The 23,864-nt window shown below is 39.8% G+C and overlaps 1 protein-coding gene and 1 pseudogene across 11 annotated transcripts in view; one reads left to right on the top strand and one right to left on the bottom strand.

Moving 5' to 3' along the window:
- LOC137235493 (uncharacterized) overlaps positions 1-18,990 on the top strand; it is a 523,646-nt gene extending 504,656 nt beyond the window's left edge. For all 11 annotated transcript variants that reach the window (XR_010947919.1, XR_010947921.1, XR_010947920.1 and 8 more), the window contains one exon: positions 18,815-18,990. Coding sequence is in view for 1 of the 11 variants with exons in the window: in XM_067758500.1 (XP_067614601.1) it covers positions 18,815-18,864 (50 nt within the window). In the remaining 10 variants the exon portion in view is untranslated. The remainder of the gene's footprint in view (positions 1-18,814) is intronic.
- LOC137234360 (DNA-directed RNA polymerase I subunit RPA2-like) lies at positions 9,759-14,362 on the bottom strand (annotated as a pseudogene).
- Positions 18,991-23,864: the final 4,874 nt, after the last annotated feature.

The raw sequence follows: 23,864 nt of genomic DNA, 5'->3' as shown, positions 1-23,864 counted from the left end.
CGATTTTCAGTAGCTGTAGATTCCCAAGCTGTTGAAAAATGCTTATATTCAGCGGGTAAAGTCATCAAAATCTTTGTTATGAGCATGCTACTATCAATATTTACGCCAGCAACATTTAGCTTGCCCACCAGATTCTCCAGCATGGAAATGTGTGTTGCTATATCATGGCATGGATCCTTTTTGTATGCATAGAATTGCTCCTGCAACAGATGTTTTGCAGATTCATCTGAGTGTTCGAAATCCGAATGCAATTTTGCCCACATTTGTTTGGCTGTAACGCAGTTACACAAATGCACAAGTACTTTGGCTCCACAGGAATTCACTATAATTCTCTGCGCCTTTGCATCTTTTACCGAAAATGATTTATCATCTGCACTCTGCGTCCGAGTTCCATCAACGTAGCCAAAGAGTTCATATGCCATCAAGTTAACTCGTACCTGGAACCTCCACATCATCCATTGCGATGCGTCCACGAATTTCTCGATAACAAATTCTTTGTACATTCTGAACAGATGCAAATTGGTGTTAAAAAAAGTAAAACAGTACTCCGTTCTATTAAACGAACAAAAAAACTGCCTACGTGACGAAAACTGCAAAAATAGTAACGGATCGACCTTTTTTGTTTTTGCCTTGTTTTTTTTTTTGCTAAACTTTTCCGCTACGCTGGGCCCATAACCTATTAACACGCAGTCTTTTGATGGAATAATAATAAGAGCAAAAGAGAGTATTTATTTATATACATGAAATGGTAATGAGATATTATATGTATGTACATAGAGTGTTACAAAAATATGTGTTGTCATGTTGCTAAGAAATGTATAAGAGAAATTTGACAGAGATGTTGTACACTTGTTAACAAAATATACTCAACACACATCTTTTCGTTATTGTTTAGGCAGGATGCCTAACTTTTCCGCATCTGATTGCGATCCCCCCAATGCAACTCTTCAAATCGATACTCGATACTCGACTTAATTTATAACCACCCACACCATCACCGCCACATGCATGTACATGCACGTGTATGTGTGTTTTTTGTCAGCACTCATGCATATGCATGTCGGGGTTGATGTGTGGGTGCCTTTCCCCTCCTGTCTAAAAGATAATTAAGTGCAAACGCGGGATATTAACGTTGTCTTAGATCCCTTGTGACTATCTGGTCTGTCCCCCCACCAGCGGTAAGGCTCTCCAGACACAGCACAACGAAGAGGTGCACATAACCTCACTTTCACAAAAAATTCACGCCATCCGATTGCGGCAAATTTCACTTTCTCTTGCGTCACTATTATTTTCACTAATTTCTCTAATCAATCTTTGTTGCACAGTTTTGTTATTTATTGCATAAGATTTATTTCATTTTATATCAACGCGCGCACTTATTTTATAATAAAATTAAATGTTTGGCGAGTGGCCCCCTTTACCTCACACAGTACACATTGGTGTTGCTCCCCCCTACTCCCTGTTTTACAGCACAAATACTCTGCAAAGTCAGACAAAATAAACAAATTAGGAGTAATAACTAAAATTTTGCGTAATTTAATAGTTGTTGGTTGGGTGATTCGAACAGGTTCATACAAATTTACATTCCTCACTCAATTTGTCCACAAATTTTTCAACCATGAACATGGATTCTTAAATTAGATTGGCCGATCGAATAATCGAATTCGAGGCCGATTTTAATGATATCAATACGGCTCTGCACACTGTACACACTCTGGCAATACAGCAAAAAGAGTTGCAAGCTAAGTGGGAAAAAGCAGAGAACGCCTTAGAGGAGTTGCTTGGCTCCGACACGCTCGACGCAAAGAAAATTGCAGCGGTCAAGATCAAGCATAAAGCGGCATATGCCGTATTCCTGCGATGCATATCTAACATGGCTGAACTTCAATCGAAATTGAAGCGGGAAAAAGATGGTGAGTTTCGACCTGAGGGAGAACGCGCGCGCGAACATAGTATCCGCCTGCCAGCTTGCGATACTGAGGTATTAAAGGGCGACTACCTATCTTGGCCAACGTTTCGTGACCTGTTCACGGCCATCTATAAAAATAACAGTCGCTTAAGCCCGGTAGAAAAGTTGTTCCACCTTAACCAAAAAACCCAAGGTGAGGCAAAAGACATCGTCAAGAAATGTCCCTTGACAAATGAAGGCTTCGAAACAGCCTGGAAAAACCTATGTGAGAGATACGAGAATAAGCGGATTCTCGTAAACTTACAACTACAAATTTTGTTTAATCTAAAAAAGATAGATAGCGAGTGCGGCAGCTCAATCAAAACCTTACGGCGCGACATAAATAATTGTTTAGCATCCTTAAAAACACATCAGATTGACGTTTCAAATTGGGATGCGATTATTACTTATTTATGTTCGACAAAATTACCTGAGAATGCGTTGGCTCTATGGGAGCAGAGCATTGACCACAAGACGGACATATCCAAGTGGGAGGATATGGACAAATTCTTGTCAAATCGTTTCCAGACACTTGAAACCGTGTCTGGTTTTACAGGGAATGCCACTTCTAAAGAGCAAAAATCAAACAAGTCGCGCCAGTGGACGGAAAGCCCTACAAAAAGACTTGGTGCTTTTCAAACCAAAGTAACCAAGCAAACAACAAAATCAATGTGTAAAATGTGCAAATCTACGGAGCACAGATTACGCATCTGTTCACGTTTTTGCGATTTAAACCCGGTAGAAAGGATTAAATTCATCAAATCCACAAATGGCTGCCTGAATTGTTTATCCCCAGGACACACAGTGACGAGGTGCACCAGTTCATACAACTGTTCCAAATGCCACTCTCGTCACCACACGCTCCTGCATGCGGACACACTTCAGCATTCGGCGGTACGAAATCCCTTCAAAGATGCGGATAATGCCCCATCAACTTCGGCACAGGCAAGGAAAAGACAGGAATCGGGACAACCACCTTCCTCTGCGAATCAGAATGTCAAATCCTGCCATGCCAATTCCAGCACAGGCGTGCTATTAGGAACTGCTCGCGTACACATTCACCATAATGGTACGGACTTCTCCGCGCGGGCATTAATTGATTCTGGGTCTGAATGTTCCTTTATAACTGAAAGACTGAAACGCAGAATCAATTTGCCAGCGAGGAAAATGCATGCCCATGTTTCAGGCATCACAAATGCGGTGTCAGCTCAGGTGAAAGAAGCATCCAACATCGAATTACGTTCACCAGTGGATCCCTGCTTCAGCCTGACTACACCCGTACTAGTTCTAGCGAAACTCACTGGGAATCTTCCATCCTGCCATACCAACGCAATGACTATGCAGGCATTCCCAGACTTGGTTTTGGCAGACAAGAGGTTCTACGTCAACGAAGACGTAGACCTCATACTTGGCGGAGACATATATCTCCAAATTATAATGAACGGTATAAAAAAGAATGTGCTAAACACACTCTTAGCCCAAGAGACAGTGTTCGGTTGGATACTGACCGGTCGTATCGAATCACCGAATCCAACGAAGAGCATTATGTCTTTCTACAACGAGGTTGCGTTAAACTCAAAGCTTTCTGGGAGGTAGAAAATGTACCCAAAAATAAAATATTAAATGAAGATGAAAGGTACTGCGAACAACTATTTAAAGAAACAACGCAGCGAAGTGAGAATGGAAGGTACACCGTGTCACTACCATTCCGGCAGGATTACCCTAACAATATTAACTTAGGACCATCCCTGAAGCGTGCATGCTCTCAATTCTTCCGCAATGAGGGGCGGCTAATAAAAAACCCAGATTTAGGTAAAGAATATGTTCGAGTGTTGTCAGAATATGAAACGCTTGGACATATGATAAAATTAAAAAAGAATATCCCATCCGACGATTCGGATCATTACTTCCTGCCCCACCACGCCGTTATTAAAGCAGTAGTATTTAATGCCTCGAGCCCTACGGCCAACGGCAATAGCCTAAACGATATTCTCCTCCCAGACCCAGTTCTACTAGCCGATCTACCCATCCTTATATTACAATGGAGACTATACCGCTTTGTCTTCAATAGCGACATCGAAAAGATGTATCGTCAAATTTGGGTGAACGAAAATCACACCAAATTTCAACGCATTGTATATCGCACTTCCCCGAATGACCCTATTAGTCTCTACGAATTAAATACGGTTACCTTCGGAGTGAATTGCGCTCCATACCTCGCGATAAGAACGCTTCTCCAACTAGCAGACGACGTCTCAAATTCACACCCTACAGCGGCTAGCATACTGCGAGAATACATGTATGTAGATGGCGTGTTAGCGGGTGGACATACGATCACATCGACTATTAAAGCCAGAGATGAAATTCGTCAAGTCCTACACTCAGCGGGCTTTCCACTTCGCAAATGGACATCCAATTCAGAGGACATTCTAAGGGACATCCCCAAAGCAGACCTGCTCAGTGAAAACTTCCTGGCCTTCGAAGATACCAGTTCAGTTAAAGCATTAGGAATTCGGTGCAATGCCCTCTCCAATTTATTTTATTTTAAAGCAGGGACGCTGGACAACCCGGAAAACATTACAAAGAGAGCGATACTATCAGCAATCGCCAAACTTTTCGATCCATTAGGGTGGCTGGCACCAATGGTCATTGTGGCAAAAATACTCATGCAGAGTATTTGGTTAGAAGGCACCGCTTGGGACGAACCAGTATCTACCAGTACGCTGGAACGATGGAAAACCTTCACCGACCAATACCATGAGATCGATAAAATAAGGATACCTAGATAGGTCAACTTTTCTCCAGGAACCGACATCGAGATCCATGGATTTTGTGATTCATCCGAGAAGGCTTATGCAGCAGCCGTTTACATGCGCTTCAAAACGGATCACCTGTGGACGGATTCAACGATCTTCCTCGCATGGACACGGAAACCGCCTTGTTCCTGGTCAACCTTCGTCGCACATCGGATCACCAAGATCATCGACATGGTCGGAAATAAGGACTGGTTGCACGTGAACTCAGAGTCTAACCCAGCAGATTTAGGTAGCAGAGGATTACCGGCGTCTGAATTGGTCAACAATTCGTTGTGGTGGCAGGGACCTTCATGGCTGCAAGAAGACACTTCCCAATGGCCGGCACAAGAAAGTGACTACATCACCTCCGTAGAGGAAAAGAGGGCGAAGACCTGCGCAACAACAACAGTAAATACTACCGATGTTCTCCAACGCTTTTCAGACCTACCTAGGGCTTTACGGGTGCTCTCATACGTTATGAGGTTCTACCGAAGAACTCACCCCAAAACCAAAAAAATTATTTCAGGTCAAGTCACCTTTAATCTCTCCTGATGAGATCAAATCAGTAACCCAACTCTTAATTAAAATCTATCAGAAACAACACTATAGTTCCGAATATAGTGATCTTAAGGCCGGAAAACCAATTGCAGGGAAAAGTGCAATACTCTCACTTAATCCCTATCTAGACCAACATGGCATCATTCGGGTAGGAGGGCGACTCGGGGCGTCAAAGGACTTAGCTTTTAATGAACGCCACCCAATCCTCCTCCCATACAACTGCCGGTTATCCCGTCTGACAGTCCTAATGTTTCATCAACAAAGTATGCATGGGGAAAACCAACTCATGTTACGTCTGATACGCACCCAATACTGGATACCTAACATCAAAACCATGATTAGGGCAACCATTCATAATTGCAAAGTTTGCACTATACACCGAAAGCGTGCTCAGACCCAACTTATGGGTATTCTCCCTCGCGAACGCACGACTTTCAGCCGTGCATTCACGAATACTGAAGTCGACTTCGCCGGACCCTTCGACATTAAAAATTACCACGGCAGAGGGTGTCGACTATCCAAAGGCTATGTCTGCCTTTTCGTGTGTTTTTCCACACGAGCAATTCATCTGGAGGCCACTACTGACCTCAGCACACCATCACTTCTAGCGGCATTTGCCCGTTTCATATCTAGGCGCGGATGCCCGAAAAATATGTACTCCGACAATGGTACGAACTTTGTTGGAGCGTCACGATCCCTACGATCAGAATTCAAGACCTTCATCTCAAAAGCGCGAGAGAACGCTGTCTCAAAGTCCAGCCACCAGTCACTCACGTGGCATTTCATCCCTGCGGGCGCTCCCCATATGGGAGGGCTGTGGGAGGCTGGAGTGAAAAGCTTCAAAAGCCATTTCAAAAAGATAGCCTCACCACACAAATTCACCTTCGAGGAATTCCATACCCTCTTGTGCCGCATCGAGGCATGACTGAACTCGCGGCCGCTCAGCCCGGCATCCAATGACCCAACGGACCTAGAGCCACTAACCCCAGGTCATTTCCTCACTGGCAGCCATCTACTGGCTCCGCCAGAGCCAGATGCTAGCGAGAGCCCGGCCTCGATGATCAATCGGTGGCAGAAACTCAAAGCCCTCCATCACACTTTCTGCAAGCGATGGAAAACCGAATATCTCACCGAGATCCAGAAACGATACAAGTGGAAACATCCACAACCTAATCTAAAACCCGGAGAAAGAGGACAACCTCCAGCCCAACGAGTGGAGAATGGGGAGAATCGTCAACACACACCCAGGCTCTGATAACCGTGTGCGTGTTGTTGACGTTCATACAACCCAGGGACAAATAACGAGACCAATTACGAAATTGGTACTCCTTCCGTCCCACGACAAGGAGAATTAAATGTAAGGGGCCAAAGTCCGCCTTACAAAACCCCAAAACCCAAAACTCTTTTTCCCCCAGCTACCTAAAATTAGAGGCCCACGGTTGGTGATAGCATAGAAAGCAAATTAAGGAACCCGCGTCGTCGTGTCTCTCTATCCCTAAGCCTGCGTTTCTCCCGAGCCATATATTATAATCAACCCCCCGGTCTCGTGATGGTGCGAGTCTACCGGAGGGGAATTCAAAAACGTACTACGCGATGGCAATGGGGAAAGGGAGCGCGGGACATAAAGACGCGTTCAACCACGCGCCGTGATGCCCCGCTATCCCTAAGCTTGTGTCTCTCCCGAGGCCCTAAATATAATCAACCCCCCGGTCTCGTGATGGTGCGAGTCTACCGGAGGGCGATCCTATATCTTCCTTTTTTTGTTCTCTACCCCCGGTCTCGTGTTGAGTCTACCGGAGGGAATCCTACACCTTGCTACTGGTGGGCAATGGGGAAAGGGATCGAGAGGCACGAGGACGCATGAGAGCTTAGCAAAAGCTCGCAAACAAAAAAAACCTTTTTTTTTCTATGTGATTTACCAATACTAACCGAGGGCCCCCTGAACAGAAAACCCCACAATTCACTCGCTCACCCCGAGCGAGGACACCCGAAACCATCCCATCCACTCGCTATCCCATAACGAGGATACCCGAAAAGCCTCAACGCAGATCCGATATCTGCCACGGAACACTCATTCCTTAAATTTTACCAAATCAAACCCAGCTCTCGTTCACCCGGAACGAGGCAAACCAAAACCCCTAATGCAGATAGCCCATCTGCCACCAAATATTTATTTTTTTGTTATTTTTTACAAAACCAACCCAAATTCACTCGCTCACCCCGAGCGAGGACACAAGAAACCATTCCCATTCACTCGTCATCCCATGACGAGGATACCAGAAAATAACCCAGCTCTCGTTCACCCCGAAAGAGGCCAACACACCGATATCCCAGCTCTCGTTCACCCTAAACGAGGCCAACCAACTATCCTAACGCAGATACGCAATCCGCTATAGAACCTAAAGGCATTCGGCCCATTATATTTAATAGTTTTCAAAAAAACCCATCCAACAATTCACTCGCGCACCCAGAGCGAGGACACCAGCAAAAGCCGACCACAGAACGGCGAACCGATCTGCCACAGAATACCGCTGAATCAATCGACATCCATATTTCCAAACTTGTTATTTAGTTAGTTACTCTACTTATTAGCACACAACTACTTATAGGTACACAAGTTCAACCGCAACAAAATTCCCCTTCCCCACTAAAATACCTGAAAGCAATTCCTTGCTTTCTTCTGAGTCAGCGATAGGAAGCGTTTCATCTTATCTTGTTGAGCAGTTTTTAGTTTTTTTCATCTTGTGGAGATAAAGGTCCCTATATTGTGAGGAAAATTCACGATCCAACTTTAAATCTTGGTTTCCATGATAGCGACGCTTTTACAGCATTTTACTGAAGACGCTATTGGCATATGCATCAGTCGCATATTTCAGTATTGAAATCATTTAATGCTTATGGCATTCATCTTTGAATCAACCCCTAATATATGTTACCGCCTTTGTCCAGCCGCTAGCTTTGTCAAATCGGGAGACTTGGGGTATGAAGTGAGAAGTGTCAAACTTAGCATTCCAGACGCTAATTTATCGATAAGCAAATAAAAATGATTTTTCATACCCTTCTCATAAGTACATACATTTTCAACTTAAGTATGATCTGAGTTCGCTTATTCTCCCAGTAAATCGGGACAAATATTTAAAAAAAAAAAAAGAATATAAATAAATAAAGTTTGCAACCTTTTCGGGGAGCTTGCTTTTTAACCACCTGGGGTCAACTTGGAACATGTTCCACTTGGGTCAGTTATTTTTTAAATTCATTTTTCTTTATTAATCCGTGAAAAGAAATTATGCGAAGTGTGCAGTTAGAGGACAAGAAATCAATAAAGTATCTAGTCGCAAATTGAACCCGACTTCCACCTGGATTTATCTGGGTCAACTCGTCGTTGCATTTACATGCAATAATCTGGCTTAGGATATTTGCAACGGAATGATGGCTATCACCCTAGTTTGTATATCTCACACTAACTTCTGCAAATTTGATGAAAAATATTCATTTAACCTCAATACTATCTACCTTCCATATTCAAAAATCGCTTACAAAATCGCTTACATAGATCATCAAGGATAAAATAGGAAATCACTACTAGCCACCTCAAGATTGCAACTCACTTTCCTGCACTCTATCTCGACTTCTCAACAGGCATTCGCCTAAGATTTTAACTGTTCATAAAAATTGCTTGTCAGCTCGTCAACTAATTTCAATATTAGTATTACATACATATATACGTTTCATAGTCTTCAGCATTTTGAAACGTGTCAGTCACAAATTCGAAAATTACCTACTAATTTCGCAGGGACTCATTTAAATTATTGATGTACATACATATATAGATAGTTTTGAAAATCGATACATAATCTATCTAAATGTATTAATAAATGTAAAAGTTGATGTACCTTAAACTTACTATTCCCTGTCCTGCCTGTGCTGCACGAATCGTTGCCTCATGAGGAATGGTTGCATCCATGCTTCGGCTGCCAGCCGCGACATTACATTCTCGTAAGTGATGTTTTATTATGAAGTACTCTCTTGGCGCGCTGTTTGCACATTTTGTCTCTATACCCTCTGCTGGAGTCGTCTGGCTATAATGGCAGGCGGTTCTGATGAGTTTAAAGTAATGCATGTCAAATTAATTGTATAAAACACGTACCAAACGAGGCGTTCGAACGGACTCAGTGTCCACCTGTTTGCAATCGATATCAACCTCAATATGTTATAGTCCATTGTTAACTGACGGATTCGATGACTACCATCGATTAATTGATCAGAAAGCACTAAAATAATGCATAAATAATTCAAATTTAATAGAGGAATATGGTAGCGGATATCAACAAGCAAATAATAAAATTTACGGTCAATATACATCCTCAGGTACATCACAATCTGTTGTTTTGGTCACCTGGATTTGTTTGGAAAGAAAATACTAGCAAAAATGAAGAAACTTCCAACGTTAACGTCAACTACGTTGGTATGGCCTTAACCAATTCCTAATTCGATATACGTAATACGCGACAGGATACAGTCAAGTGAATTAGTAAGCCATCAGGTGTGTGTACCGGTCATATTTAACCCCAAGCGTCAGGTAATAGCTGACGTGCTTCTGTTGTACGCATTGTCGTAAAATATGAACCACGATGTACTGCACGAAAATGTGACATGTAACGTATGAGAGTAATATTTTCAGCCATCACTACAAGACAGGAATTATGCATGAGACCTAAACCAGAGCGCTTACAGTATTACCGGTGGCAAGAAATGATTCCATGCTATGCGAGACACCACCAGCGCTGCGTAAACAAGCAGTTAGCAGAGAAGGTGTTGTCAAAGCATTCGGTGTTTCGAGACGCTTGAGTAAATGTTTTTTAACGTATTGCAACCACAACTCGATACGATCAGCTCAGAATTTTTGATACAAGTGGCCCGAAAGTAATACTTCTTGCATCGTTACTGAGTCTACATTTTCAATTTTATCATTTCCTTGAGCGCATAGAAACAGTGTTTGGACCGTAAATACCAACATATCAAATGTGTCCCTATGTGTATTAAAATGTACGTGTATCCTCTCATTCAATATGAAATCAGCCACATCCATACCACTTTTCCATTCGGGGACCTCGGGAAATTTCGAGCGGAATATCTTGCCGAAATATTCCTTGCAATCTTTATGTGTTTGAATACCTTCACCATGCACATCTGTAAGCATTGCCTGTACACGTGACACATAATATTGCTCCTTTTCGTAGCCACGTACTAAATCACGATAAATCGGCTCATCGGTATAATTAACCAGGCATCGTAGGATCAGGCGAATTGGTATATACATCATTTTCAATTGTAAAAACATTAATTTTGCAGTGCCGTTGTTTAGGTAGTGTAGTACATTACTGAATGAGTTCGCATCTTCACGTATGGTGCATACCAATATCTAATTCACTAAAGTTCGCACCGCGATTTTTCCACGAGGGACGTTTAACTGCAATTATATAATTACGTATACTCATGAAAAGCATACGTATAATGCGTTCGTTTCCTTTAATAAGAAATATGCCACCCCAGTCCGTGCCATGTTCACCAGGATGTGAGCATAATTGGCACTTCACCAAGATCCGCTTCTATTTGCGCCTTCTCACCCAACATTTTTTCCACCAAACGAACGTAATATAAACTTAATACATTTACGTGAATATACAGCATCAACGTGAGATGAAGCAGTTTTTGGATTTGCTGCCAAAACTAATACCTAAGTTAGGAAAGTATTTAAGATTACGTTCCAACCAAGCGCTTCCCATAAGTTGTACGAATACCACATATGAATGTGTACCGCAAACCTGCAAAGAAAAAATCCATTAATGGCTGCGTCAATGGGCATCGCAAAGGTGTGGCAGCCGACGCCGCAGTTGGAGCACCCCTTGGCAATGCCGGTAACCTAAAAAAGAAAAAAAAACGAAAAAAAAAACCCATAAATCCCGGTGCACATGCCAATATGTCGTCACCACCATCCACGCCAGTAACCTGAAAAGAAAGAATGTTAATTAATAAGATGAAATAAAAGAAATATAGTTATTAATAATAAAATGAATTCAACAATTTATAATGTACTTACCCTTTCCTTTATAAATGTGCCATAGTACTCCAACCACGCGTAAGAAATGAGAAAAAAATGAGAAAACGTTTTAAATCATTCAATTCATGCCCCGTTTGTTTCAATTCATTGGAATTCTACATTCTATACACGGGTGTGTATGAATGTTCATTTGTTTTGTCTTTTGCCGTTGGCATATTTGTAACCAACGTATGTACATATGTATGTATGTCTGCCTACTTGGTTCGGCATATCATATTAGTGCTGCATCAAGTGGCGCACACTGGTACCGAAAACCCGCAAAAGGAACAAAATCGGGATCGGCTTTTTTGACCCGGGCAGTCCCAAAAAATACTTAAACACAAAAAAATAAGGGCAAACACCTCCTTAAAAATTAATTGCTCGCATTTTATTTTTTCTTTTTGATTTTTTTGATTTTTTTGCCGTCGGTACTGCCTGCTTTCTGGCTGGGGGCAGGACTTGTTGTTTTTCAACAACAAACATCACAAACAGTCATTATAAGGGCTCGGTACAAAAACAATCCGGGCCCCGAAATAAAAGAATCCCGACACGACAAAATCCCGAAATGGGAAAAGTCAACTGTTTCTACCGGCCTAGTGTGCTACTGCCCCAGTGACCTAGTTTTTTTTTCAAGGGCAAGCAAACACATATATGTATATATACTCACACACCACAAATTCACCATACCAGCTGTCAGCTAACCAATAAATATACGACAGGGTTGCATGCAGTCTCAGAATGGTACGTGCAGATAGAAAGCGTCGTGGAGAACGCATCGCCAATCTGCATGCAAGCACCGGCAGTTGGTACACTTTCGAATTTAATTACGATTTGCGCTGTTCGTCATGAGCTGTCGCACAAAATTAAATCCATACCTTCGTCGGCACCTACGCTTCGTTTTAAACTCGCTTTATCCATCTATTTTAACATACGTTTTGTAATAAAACACCTCCGTTTCACCCAACCAACCTCACGGTCACTCGCCCTGGCACCTCAAAAGATGCCACACCTCCTCCAACAAAAAAGGGCAGTCGCCGCGAGAGCGACACGATGCACGAGACGCTGGAACGGAGACCTCGGCCTCTTCGTCCAGCCCAGAAAAACCTAAACAAAAAAAATGCGAGTCTGGAACGGAGACTTCGGCCTGTTCGTCCAACCAAACAAAAACAATGCGAATCTGGAACGGAGACCTCGGCCTCTCCGACCAACAAAAAAAAATTTTTTTTTCTGCCAGTCTGGAACGGAGACCACGGCCTCTTCGTCCAGCACTATTGACCTTCTACGTCATATCACTTATGGATCCTATATATACCTAAGAATTATGTATAAACAAAGGCAAGAAATATTCACTTTCCTCCACTTCTAATGTTTATTTTTATCCTAGCTTAGGTGGCATGCTGCGCAAGTCGGGCAAGACTCCCGGCCACCCGCGACGCTGGCGAAATACGCGATTTTAGGTTAAGTTTAGTTTTAATGCAAACGTTTTTTTTCTCGTTGCTTTTCAGCGGTCGGAGATCGGTGGGGGTAAAAACGATGTTGCGTATCGCAAGGGGGGCCGGCATGTTTAGGCAGGATGCCTAACTTTTCCGCATCTGATTGCGATCCCCCCAATGCAACTCTTCAAATCGATATTCGATACTCGACTTAATTTATAACCACCCACACCATCACCGCCACATGCATGTACATGCACGTGTATGTGTGTTTTTTGTCAGCACTCATGCATATGCATGTCGGGGTTGATGTGTGGGTGCTTTCCCCTCCAAAACGGAGGATTTTGCGGGTCAACTGTTGTAGCTTGCTATACAAACGGTCTCTTGGATTCTAACAGCCAACCAGCTAACATCTGCCACCAGCGATCTCCACTGTTTTCAACAAGATATTCAGGTAACATTGTACCCACGTTATTTTACTTTTATCTAATAAAGTTCACCCATTATAACGAGGAAAATCCTCTTGTGTTCTTATTCGTTTCTTTTTGAGTGAACCATCCATTTCGAGATCGACCCGTGTGCGCCTACCCACTGCCGGTTTCAGACGCACCCCGGCCGAACAGTTATCGATTTTATTTATTATTGTCTCACTTTCTACACTTTGCTTACCAACCTCCTGCTCTTCACCTGCTATGCAATGTACTCGATCAGTTTGTTTTGCTACACTCTTCGCTCTTGGCTTTGTACAATTCTTAGCTATGTGCCCTCTTTCCCTGCATTGAAATTCTTTCATTTCGACCTTCTACATTTGCAGATATATTTAAAAGAGATTGCAACAAATCTGCACATTTTGAAAACTTCATTACATTCAATGTTTTACGCAAATTGTTATCGGCTAATCCGTTTATAATATATCTACTTATGAGCAATCATCAATATTCCCTCTACGACCTATAGCGAGCATATTGTAATAATACTCAATCAATGTTTCACTCTTTTTCATTGTTGTATTCATCATGCGAATATGCGTATCAGCCGAATTACTTACGTATGGGAAATCTGTCAAAAATGCTGACACAAACTCACTCCATTTCCTAAATGCTAGTTGAGCATCTGCCCATCGCTTTGCAATACCACTGAACCTACTGAGAACTGTAAGAATTACGAATGTATCGTCCCAGTGAAACATTTCTCTCAACTGCTCAGCTCTCTCAATGAACTGAATTGACGAATATGCATTGTCGGTAGGGTTGAAAATTGGCAGAATCGCTGCTATTTCACTCGGCTTATGTGTATATGTGTTTGTCATCGCATACGAGCATCTATATCTCGCTGTCGAATTTGAAATTACCGGCTGTATGGCGTCATACACAAAATGCGATCCATTTGACTCGTTTGTACCTGAAAACGATGAAATTAGCTGCTGCGCTGTTGGACACGCTGACTGCGCAGTTGAATACGGCGACTGCGTTATTGCATATGGCAAAGTTGAGTACGAAAAGTATGGTTGCTGTGACGTTTGTGGCATATACGAGTATTGCGGTGCAAGTGGAAAATTCCGATCAAGTAGCGCTGAAAACGACGTAGGCAATGCTGTCGACGCTGGCGTTGACACCGATGCAAATTGTGGCGCGAACGCTACCGGCGCCTGTGTGACTACGAGCGGCGCCCCTGTACTGCTGCTCACTTTGCTTCAGATTTGCGTTACTTGCCTGTGTTACCGCTGCACCCACTTGCATATAAGGCTCCAGCATTGGCGTCAATAATGTTTCGTCTACTTCTTTTAATCTGCTGACCAATTCGGTTTTTGTGCCACTTGTCTTAATTTGCAGTTTATGCAGTATTTCTTTTAATTCTGCAATCGTCAACCTATTTAGGTCCATTGACCACTTCTGATAAATGTCACTACGACAGTTTTGGATGACCAACTTTATTGAATTGTCCGTCCTGATGTCACGTTGTTTAAATTTTTCCCAAATTATTAAATAAATTATAAAATTAAAAAAATTGCTTCAAATAAATGTTTTCATACATTTAAAAAAGCAATATGGGCAATCCCCGATTATTAAAATCATACAAACAGACAAAATTGGTTAATTCGTTGTAGTTCTATAAATAGAACGAAAACAGCAACATAACCAAAGTTTCTTTGAAAACCGCCGTACCAAGCATAGCTTTAACACATAATTGCATACGAAGTATGCAATGTGTAAAAGATTAAAATATGCAAAAAGAAGGCAATTGGGAAAAACTTTACAACAGGCATGACGTAGCTGAATGCGTTTATAACCATTTCAACTATCGTAGGAGTGCGAGTTCGACTCCCACTCCCGGGAGAAAAGGCTTTGAAGAGATTTACAAGGTATAATCGAAACAGCTGTCGCCTTGTCCGTCCTGATGTCACGTTGTTTAAATTTTTCCCAAATTATTAAATAAATTATAAAATTAAAAAAATTGCTTCAAATAAATGTTTTCATACATTTAAAAAAGCAATATGGGCAATCCCCGATTATTAAAATCATACAAACAGACAAAATTGGTTAATTCGTTGTAGTTCTATAAATAGAACGAAAACAGCAACAAAACCAAAGTTTCTTTGAAAACCGCCGTACCAAGCATAGCTTTAACACATAATTGCATACGAAGTATGCAATGTGTAAAAGATTAAAATATGCAAAAAGAAGGCAATTGGGAAAAACTTTACAACAGGCATGACGTAGCTGAATGCGTTTATAACCATTTCAACTATCGTAGGAGTGCGAGTTCGACTCCCACTCCCGGGAGAAAAGGCTTTGAAGAGATTTACAAGGTATAATCGAAACAGCTGTCGCCTTGTCCGTCCTGATGTCACGTTGTTTAAATTTATCCCAAATTATTAAATAAATTATTGAATTCAGTTTAACGAATGACTCCATTTACAATTCATAAAATGATACAACTTAAGCTCGGAATAATATTTCAGTACAAAGTAAAGAGAGAATGAATATAAAGAATGAATGAGTAGATAATAATAGAACTGAGAGTACAGGTCTGCCAATGAACATGAAAGTGCACGATGACACTAGTGAGGGGTTGTTTTTTTTTTTTTTTTGTAAACTTCAAAAAAATATTATTCAAATGCGCGCAGTACAAAGACTCATTGCTACAAGGCGGAATATATGAAACACAAATAAACAGCTTTCCAAACAGCCCACAAATAGAGACACACATTTGGTCCAGTAGCGAGTCAGTATTGGGGAGCTGAAAGAAAGAGGAAAGGAGGCAACGTTTTGAGTGGATCTCTATCCTTACGATAGGTATGAAACATAGAAGTATCAAAAAATTCTGCGTCAAAGAAATCATTGTTGAGCCAGGTCTCAACTATGACATACACATCATATTCACAGCGTGAGGTGAATAAAAAAAATATCCTTAGCGTTGGTTCCCATCCCCGAGATATTTTGGTAGGAAATGTTTATATTATTAAAAATTTAATTTTCCGGATTATTTACTAGGGGTTGAGCGTTTGGCCTTTGCCCTTTTGTAAAAAGCGAAACGGCTTTACTTTAACATCGGTTGGAAAAATAGAAGAGTCTAGTAAGTTACTATAGGTTGAAGTCGAGACCCCAAGAGATGGCGAAATATTCGCATTTTTTGATACATAACTGATGATATCACTTGCATTAACTGTCGGCTTGAATGATCATCAGTGTAGCCATTTTAGGCGAACAGCTAGATTAAGATCAGCATTTACATTAGTGCCTACAACGACAGTAGCAGCCTTCTTGGTTTTGTTTATCTTAATTTCAGAAGTGACGTCATCAGATGCAGATTGCTTATTGTTGCCTTTATCCATAATAGTGACGTCGCATAAGTAGGCACGGTTTCACTGGCAGAAGTAACGTCATCAGATACAGATTACTTATTATTGCCTTTATCCAGAATAGTGACATCAGCATAAGTAGGTACGGTTTCACTGGCAGACTTCAACGCCATTATATTTTTTGCAGTCATAGTGTTATTGCTTTGTATAGCAGGAGATTGTGAGTCATTGCTGGTTGTGTTTGTCAAAGATAAGTCAATTAAAGGAGGCTGCTTTGTTGTTGCAGCAGAACTGGGTTTTGCATTTTGTTTAACTATATTAACTAGTTCTTTAGCTTTAGAGGCCGAGACATTGTTGGTCGCCGATTTATTTACATTTTATTTGGACCACTTTAGTAAGCTCCATTGGCTGTGTCCACTACAAAAATTCACTTAAAAAAAAATTATAGGGTTTTTGGAAATGAAATATTTTACGCATATGGGGTCCCGGAAACAATCGTTAGTGACAACGGAAGCCAGTTTAGAGCAAACGATTTTCAGGCCTTCCTAACTGCTTTCGGTATTGGCCACGTATAATTTATAGGTAAATTTTAGCAGATATACAGGCCTACATTAAAAAAGACCATCGCGAATGGTATGGAAATCTCCCCAAAATTTCCTGCACCTTCCGGAATAGCGTGCACCAAAGCATAGACTGTTCACCCTACAATGCAATCTATGGCTTCAATATGACCATTTTTGGATCCGAGTACAAACTACTAAAAAATTTAGAATTGCTGGAGGAAAATGAAAACCGTTTTACACCAAAAGATTCGCTGGCATTGCTATGAAAAAGCAACCAAAGTAAAATAAAAGAATCTTTTGAGAGAAACAGAAAACAGTATAATCTAAGAACCAAACCTTGTTCATATCAAATAGGACAATAAGTCTTTCGACGAAATTTTTCTCAGAGTAATTCGGCCAAGCATTCTAACGCAAAGTTTACCCCTACTTATATCAAAGCTCGAATTCGACAAAAAGTTGGAAACCATTATTACGTCCTAGAAGACCTTAACGGAAAACTATTAGGTACATTTAATGCGAAAGATATTCGGCCTTAGGACTTGTCCTTTGATGTAAACACAATTTTTCTCATTGCATTTCCTACTAACATTGATTTAGCGCCCTAGAGGATAAGCCCACCCTCCAGGCTTGGTCCCTGGAATTGCGCTAACATCAACACCGCATCCATAGTATGCAGGTGAAGGAGATCATAGAAGAGTTGTAGGGGATATCTATATTTTTTTTGTCTTCATTCGTTAGAAATGATATATTCTAGTCCTAATTTTTTTATATATTGTTTGCCTAAAATTGTAATTGTCTTCATCAGCAACTCCGTAGGAGCTCGATTAAAATTATGGACCAATTATAAGGCGCAGTTGGAGAGTTAAATAATCCTCCACAGGCTGATTGCTAGCTGCTACCAGAAGTTCCGCCAACTATCAAACTAGCCACAAACAGGCATGCAAAATAAAAGTATTGCTACCTTGAATGTTGGTTACAACTATAGTAAGTGGACTATTATATTTTGAATAACTTTCCTCAATCAATTTGAAGTTACCATTCGAGTTCTCTCTCTTTTTCTTGCTCTCGATGGCAAAACAATTTACTTTGGATTATTTTTGTTTTGTTTAATAGATTTGCCAATAAGAATTCCCAATGAACTTTAGGCATATAAACAGTAAATAAAAATTACTTCTAGCTTTAGATTTGTTGTTGTAAACACCAGTTCTTTTTACGTGAAGAAAGTGTAATTCCAATGGCTTTGATCGCCATATTGTTTAAATCTTGAAAACTCTCAAAGCATTTTTTTTCTCGTAAATAAATCTAAAAAAATATGGAGTAAAAATTTTGTTTCCTTTTGCGATGGGGTAAAGGAGTAGGAGTTTGATATGTACATGGGGTCTTCCTTTGAGCGCCCTAGAGGATAAGCCCACCCTCCAGACTTGTTCCCTGGATTTGCGCTAACATCAACACCGTATCCATAGTATGCAGGTGAAGGAGATCATAGAAGAGTTGTAGGGGGTATCTATATTTATTTTTTTTTGTCCTCATTCGTTAGAAATGGTATATTCTAGTCCTAATTTTTTTATATATTGTTTGCCTAAAATTGTAATTGTCTTCTTCATCAACTCCGTAGGAACTCGATTAAAGTTATGGACCAATTATAAGGCGCAGTTGGATAGTTAAATAAACCCCCACAGGCTGATTGCTAGCTGCTACCAGAAGTTCCGCCCAACTATCAAACTAGCCACAAACAGGCATGCAAAATAAAAGCATTGCTACCTTGAACGTTGGTTACAACTATAGTAAGTGGACTATTATATTTTAAATAACTTTCCTCAATCAAGTCGTTTTCTAATAATTTGTTAACCTGCTTGGTTATCTGTTCACGTTGCGTGCATGGTAAACGGTAATTCTCATGTATACTGGTGTTGCGTCGTTTTGTCTTAGTTTTTGTTCGTAAAAATTGTTTAATGTCATTTTATCGTCGTCTAGAGAGAAAATGTCGGCATATTCTAAACACAAGTCTAATGAATTTTTTGTACCATAATTAAGAATTTGTTTCTTTTTTAATTTTCCTCAGCTCATCAATACGCTTATCTTCTTTTACTACTTTGTTGATTTTATAAACGTTATATTTAGAAAGTTGTTCCGTCCGAATATCACAGTTCTTAATATATTTTACGCTGTCTGTGGTATTTATTACTTTTATGATAGGGTTACTGGTATCTTATGAGTGCACGAAGAGTGTTTCGGGTGATCTTTTTAAATCAAAAATTCTAAAAACTTCGCATCGAGGTGGAATTATACAAGTGTCGCCTTCCATTTCGTGCAGGATTGGAAGTGATACCTTTTCTTTGCCTATCCAAAAAGAAATAAAATTTGAGTCATAGTTGATATTACATTTGTTTGCTTTTAAGAAATCTTTTCCTAGTATTCCGTCTGTCGGAATATTAAAATCATTATTTACGACGTGTATGTTTGATGAAAAAATTTGAAAAATGTATGTAGCTTGGTTGTAAAAGTGCTTAGCGTAGAAACCGTATCGGGAGTAACTCCAGTGATATTAATTGTATCAATGTGATTAATTGATGAAACATTGTTAATGCAAGAAATTTTTATTAACGAGATGTCGGCTTGTGTAATGTTTAACTGTATAAAGTCGGAATAGTTTAAATTTAAGCAATAAATACTTTTAGAAGAAAAAATTTGTGTGAAGAATCCGTAAGTTGTCCGTCTCGTCCTCCCTCAATTTTCGCTCCTGAGGGGCGTTCGCGTTTAAAGTCCGTACATTTGAAGTTCTATTTCTAGTGTTTGATGTCCGCGTGTTGTTTTTATTGCCAGTATTGTTGTTGCCGTTGTTGCTGTTATTGTTGCTATTCCCTGAAATCGGTTTCCGTATACGGTTTGCTCGATGGCCATTTCATGAGCTTTTGCCTGAGTTATACCTTCGACTATAAGCGAGCGTTCCAACGAGTCAGCCAATTCCTCAACACGTCTAGAAAAGTCTGTATAGTTGTTGTTATTTACTTGTAAGTCTGCGATTTTTCCAGCCATAACCTTCGAGTTGTCTGGTTTTATACGGGTACGCAGTGCTATTTTTATGTCATCAACAGAAAGTATTTGTGAAGGTATTGCCTCCCGGCCTTTGCCCTAGAGTTTGGATTTTATAAAGGTAATAAAAGCATCTTTTAAAGCTTCATCGCTTAAACCTTCAATAAGATCGAATTTGTACAAAAATGATTCAAAAGCAAGTGGATCTCCACTATGATTTTCGCGTATGATTGAAGCGCAAAGGCTAATGAAACTTTTATTTTGCTCTAAAGTAGCCATTTCAAAAAGATATTTAAAATCGAAAAAAATATTAGGTGTATTACTTTCTGCTGATTGATTTTCTAAAGGCAATAATAAACTTGGTATTGTATTAAAACTTTCTGAACTTTGAGAATTGAAATCCAAAAATTCTTCTTCCGACTCGTCTTCAAAAATAATAGCTAACTCTTCTACAGGAATTTTTGTTTGGCAATTTAATCGATCAAAGCATTTAATTAATTGTTCTTTACAACGTGAGTTGTAAAGTGTACTTGTGCTTGTTTTAGGTTAGAATCTGAACTATTGTAAGTTCGTATAATACGATATCGTTATACGATTTAACAAGTGAATGCTTGTATTCTTTTAATTTTTTTCAAAATTTGTTGATAAAGATAGCTTTTGCAAAATTCGCTTTGTTATTTTAAAGAATCGAGCTTTCTTGCTTTAAGTAGCTTTCTTGCTTAAGTAACAATGTAGCGTAATCATGTCGAAGTAAAATGTTGCGATGACAACTATGGGCGGTTATGGACTCTCTTGAACGGGGCGAAGTACACTGCAACAATAACAACAGGCTAAAAAAATTGTTTGAATTGTTTTGTATAAGTACAAGTTACTATTTTATAAGGAATATAATAACTTTCAACGTAGATGCCGATAACGAACTGTACTGTTGAATTGAAATCGATTAAATTAAATTTCAGAAAAATTCCAAGGATTGGCGATTTAAGTGATTTTGTTTATAGGTAAAAAAAAAATTTTAAAGAGGTCAATAGCGCATTAAGTTTGACCAATTGAATATTGAATTGGAATTATGAAATTCCGCAAAATAAATATAATTAATGTGGAATTGCGAAATTCCGCAAAATACCGCCTCCAAAAATCATCTGCAAATAACATGACAAGTTTTCATGCAAAAGAGGGTATCATGCAAAGGGATGTCCACATGCAAGTCAAAACAAATGAATGCGTTGAAATGTGTATTATATGTATAAAGTAAAATTTACAGTACATAACTTTTTTAAAAATTTATGAAAATATTGAAAGCGATTTAGAAATTTCATAACCGAATGTGACTTAAACAGAAATGTGTCTATCCTTATGTGCTTATATGTATATGTAGATACGTCGGTGCAGCAGCTTCACAAATGAGGATTGGGTGGTGCTGATGGGCGCTGGTACTAACTACAACAGTAACAATACTATTAATACTCACAAACGATGATGTTGAAATTCTTTTAATAATGGTAATTTCATATGCGTTGCAGCCGTATGGAATGGAATTGATATTTTTCATATATTTAATATATGTATGTGTGTCTTATCAGTGGTAGCGTGTTTAATTTCACGTTTTTTGTTGGTTTTTGTAACTAACTACACTACAATGTTTAAAACGCAGCTTTGTTTATTGTACTTTCTCGGATGATCTTCTTTCCAATGAAGCAAAAGTTTAGCAGCCAATTTTCAATAGGTGCAATTATTTGTGCCTCTATTTAATATTATTTTAAATTTAGAAATTCTTTTAAACAACTTGAAAGGGTTAATCGTTGTGGAAATTACAATTTAACAGCAAAATCCTAACAAACAGTTGGTTAAAAATATATTTTTAGATCGTTGCCTGCTCAGAAATCCGCCATTTTGTATGCTGAATTCTTGATGTCAAGAAAAAATATGTATCTATCAAAAATCGAGTTACTACTCCTGTAGTTGTTGCGTCGGCATCGTTGCCGGCGTTGCTGTTGCTGAGTATAATTGCTTATAACGGCTCTGGTCCCGTTACCTTACTGACGCCATTTTGAGGCTTTAGCGTCACGCAACTATCAAAAACTCTCACGGTCGCCATTTAGCTTTTATTAAAATATGCAAATTTGTATTGTGGGTTTTTTACCTAATTTGAAGGGAAACGTTGCAATTTCGATTTTGCGCCCAGGTGTAGCTCGTACAAAATTACAAATAGTTTTGCCTCGTTGCGTCTTCTGGGAGACGTTACATCAGCACAGCATCGCCGTGGAATTTTTCTTCGCCTTTTGCTAGGCGTTGTACCAGCACAGCATCGTCTTGTAGAACTTTCGCATAAATCTTGCGAAAGTAGTATTAGGCTACTTGCCGACATTCACAGTGAAGTAAAACGATTTGGTCCTATAAAAATAGTTCAACTTAGGTATTTTATTGATTGATAAAATATATTTTTAACTTTTTCCGAAAATATGTCCGTCAATCTCAAAATTGCGCTGAATAACGCCTAAGCAAATTTTTGCACACGGTTGCATTATTCTCAATAGGAATTCCTACAATATGGAACATCAGCTGACGCAAGGTTGTTTATCGTTAAACGAATTTGATGTGGTGACATCCTTCTGGATTGAAATTAAGGCCCGTTCATAGGTGCCATTACAACATTAGTACCAGAATCGATTAACAAATGTATTTAGATGATTTCAAAACAAAAATTTTTATCCAAAGTATTAATGATTCGAACAAATAAGGAAGGCTAAGTTCGGGTGTAACCGAACATTACATACTCAGCTGAGAGCTTTGGAGACAAAATCAGGGAAAACATAATGTAGGAAAATGAACCTAGGGTAAACCTGGAATGTGTTTGTTTGACATGGGTATCAAATGGTAGGTATTAAAGAGCATTTTAAAAGCGAGTGGGCCACAGTTCTATACGTGGACGCCATTTCGGGATATCGCCATAAAGGTGGACCAGGGGTGCCTCTAGAATGCGTTTGTACGATATGGGTATCAAATGAAATGTGTTAATGATTATTTAAAAGGAAGTGGGCCTTAGTTATATAGGTGGACGCCTTTTCGAGATATCGCCATCAAGGTTGACCAGAGGTGACTCTAGAATGTGCTTGTACGATATGCGTATAAAATGAAAGGTGCTAATGGGTATTTCAAAGTGGAGTGGGCCTTAGTTCTATAGGTAGACGCCTTTTAGAGATATCGCCATAAAGGTGGACCAGGGGTGACTCTAGAATTTGTTTGTACGATATGGGCGTCAAATGAAAGGTGTTAATTAGTATTTTAAAAGGGAGTGGACCTTAGTTATATAGGTGGACGATATCGCCATAAAGGTGAGGGGTGACTCTAGAATGTGTTTGTACGATATGGGTATCAAATTAAAGGTGTTAATGAGGGTTTTAAAAGGGAGTGTTGTAGTTGTAAATGTGAAGGCGCTTTCCAGATATCGACCAAAATGTGGACCATTGTGCCCCAGCACATCATCTGTCGGGTACCGCTAATTTATTTGTATATTACCACGAACAGTATTCCTGTCAAGATTCCAAGGGATTTTGATTTCGCCCTGCAAAACTTTTTCATTTTCTTCTACTTAATATGGTAGGGGTCACACCCATTTTACAAAGTTTTTT

This window comes from Eurosta solidaginis, chromosome X (assembly GCF_040869045.1).
Source record: "Eurosta solidaginis isolate ZX-2024a chromosome X, ASM4086904v1, whole genome shotgun sequence".
Classification (NCBI taxonomy): Eukaryota; Metazoa; Arthropoda; class Insecta; order Diptera; family Tephritidae; genus Eurosta; species Eurosta solidaginis.
This window is presented reverse-complemented; position numbering and strand designations above follow the sequence as displayed.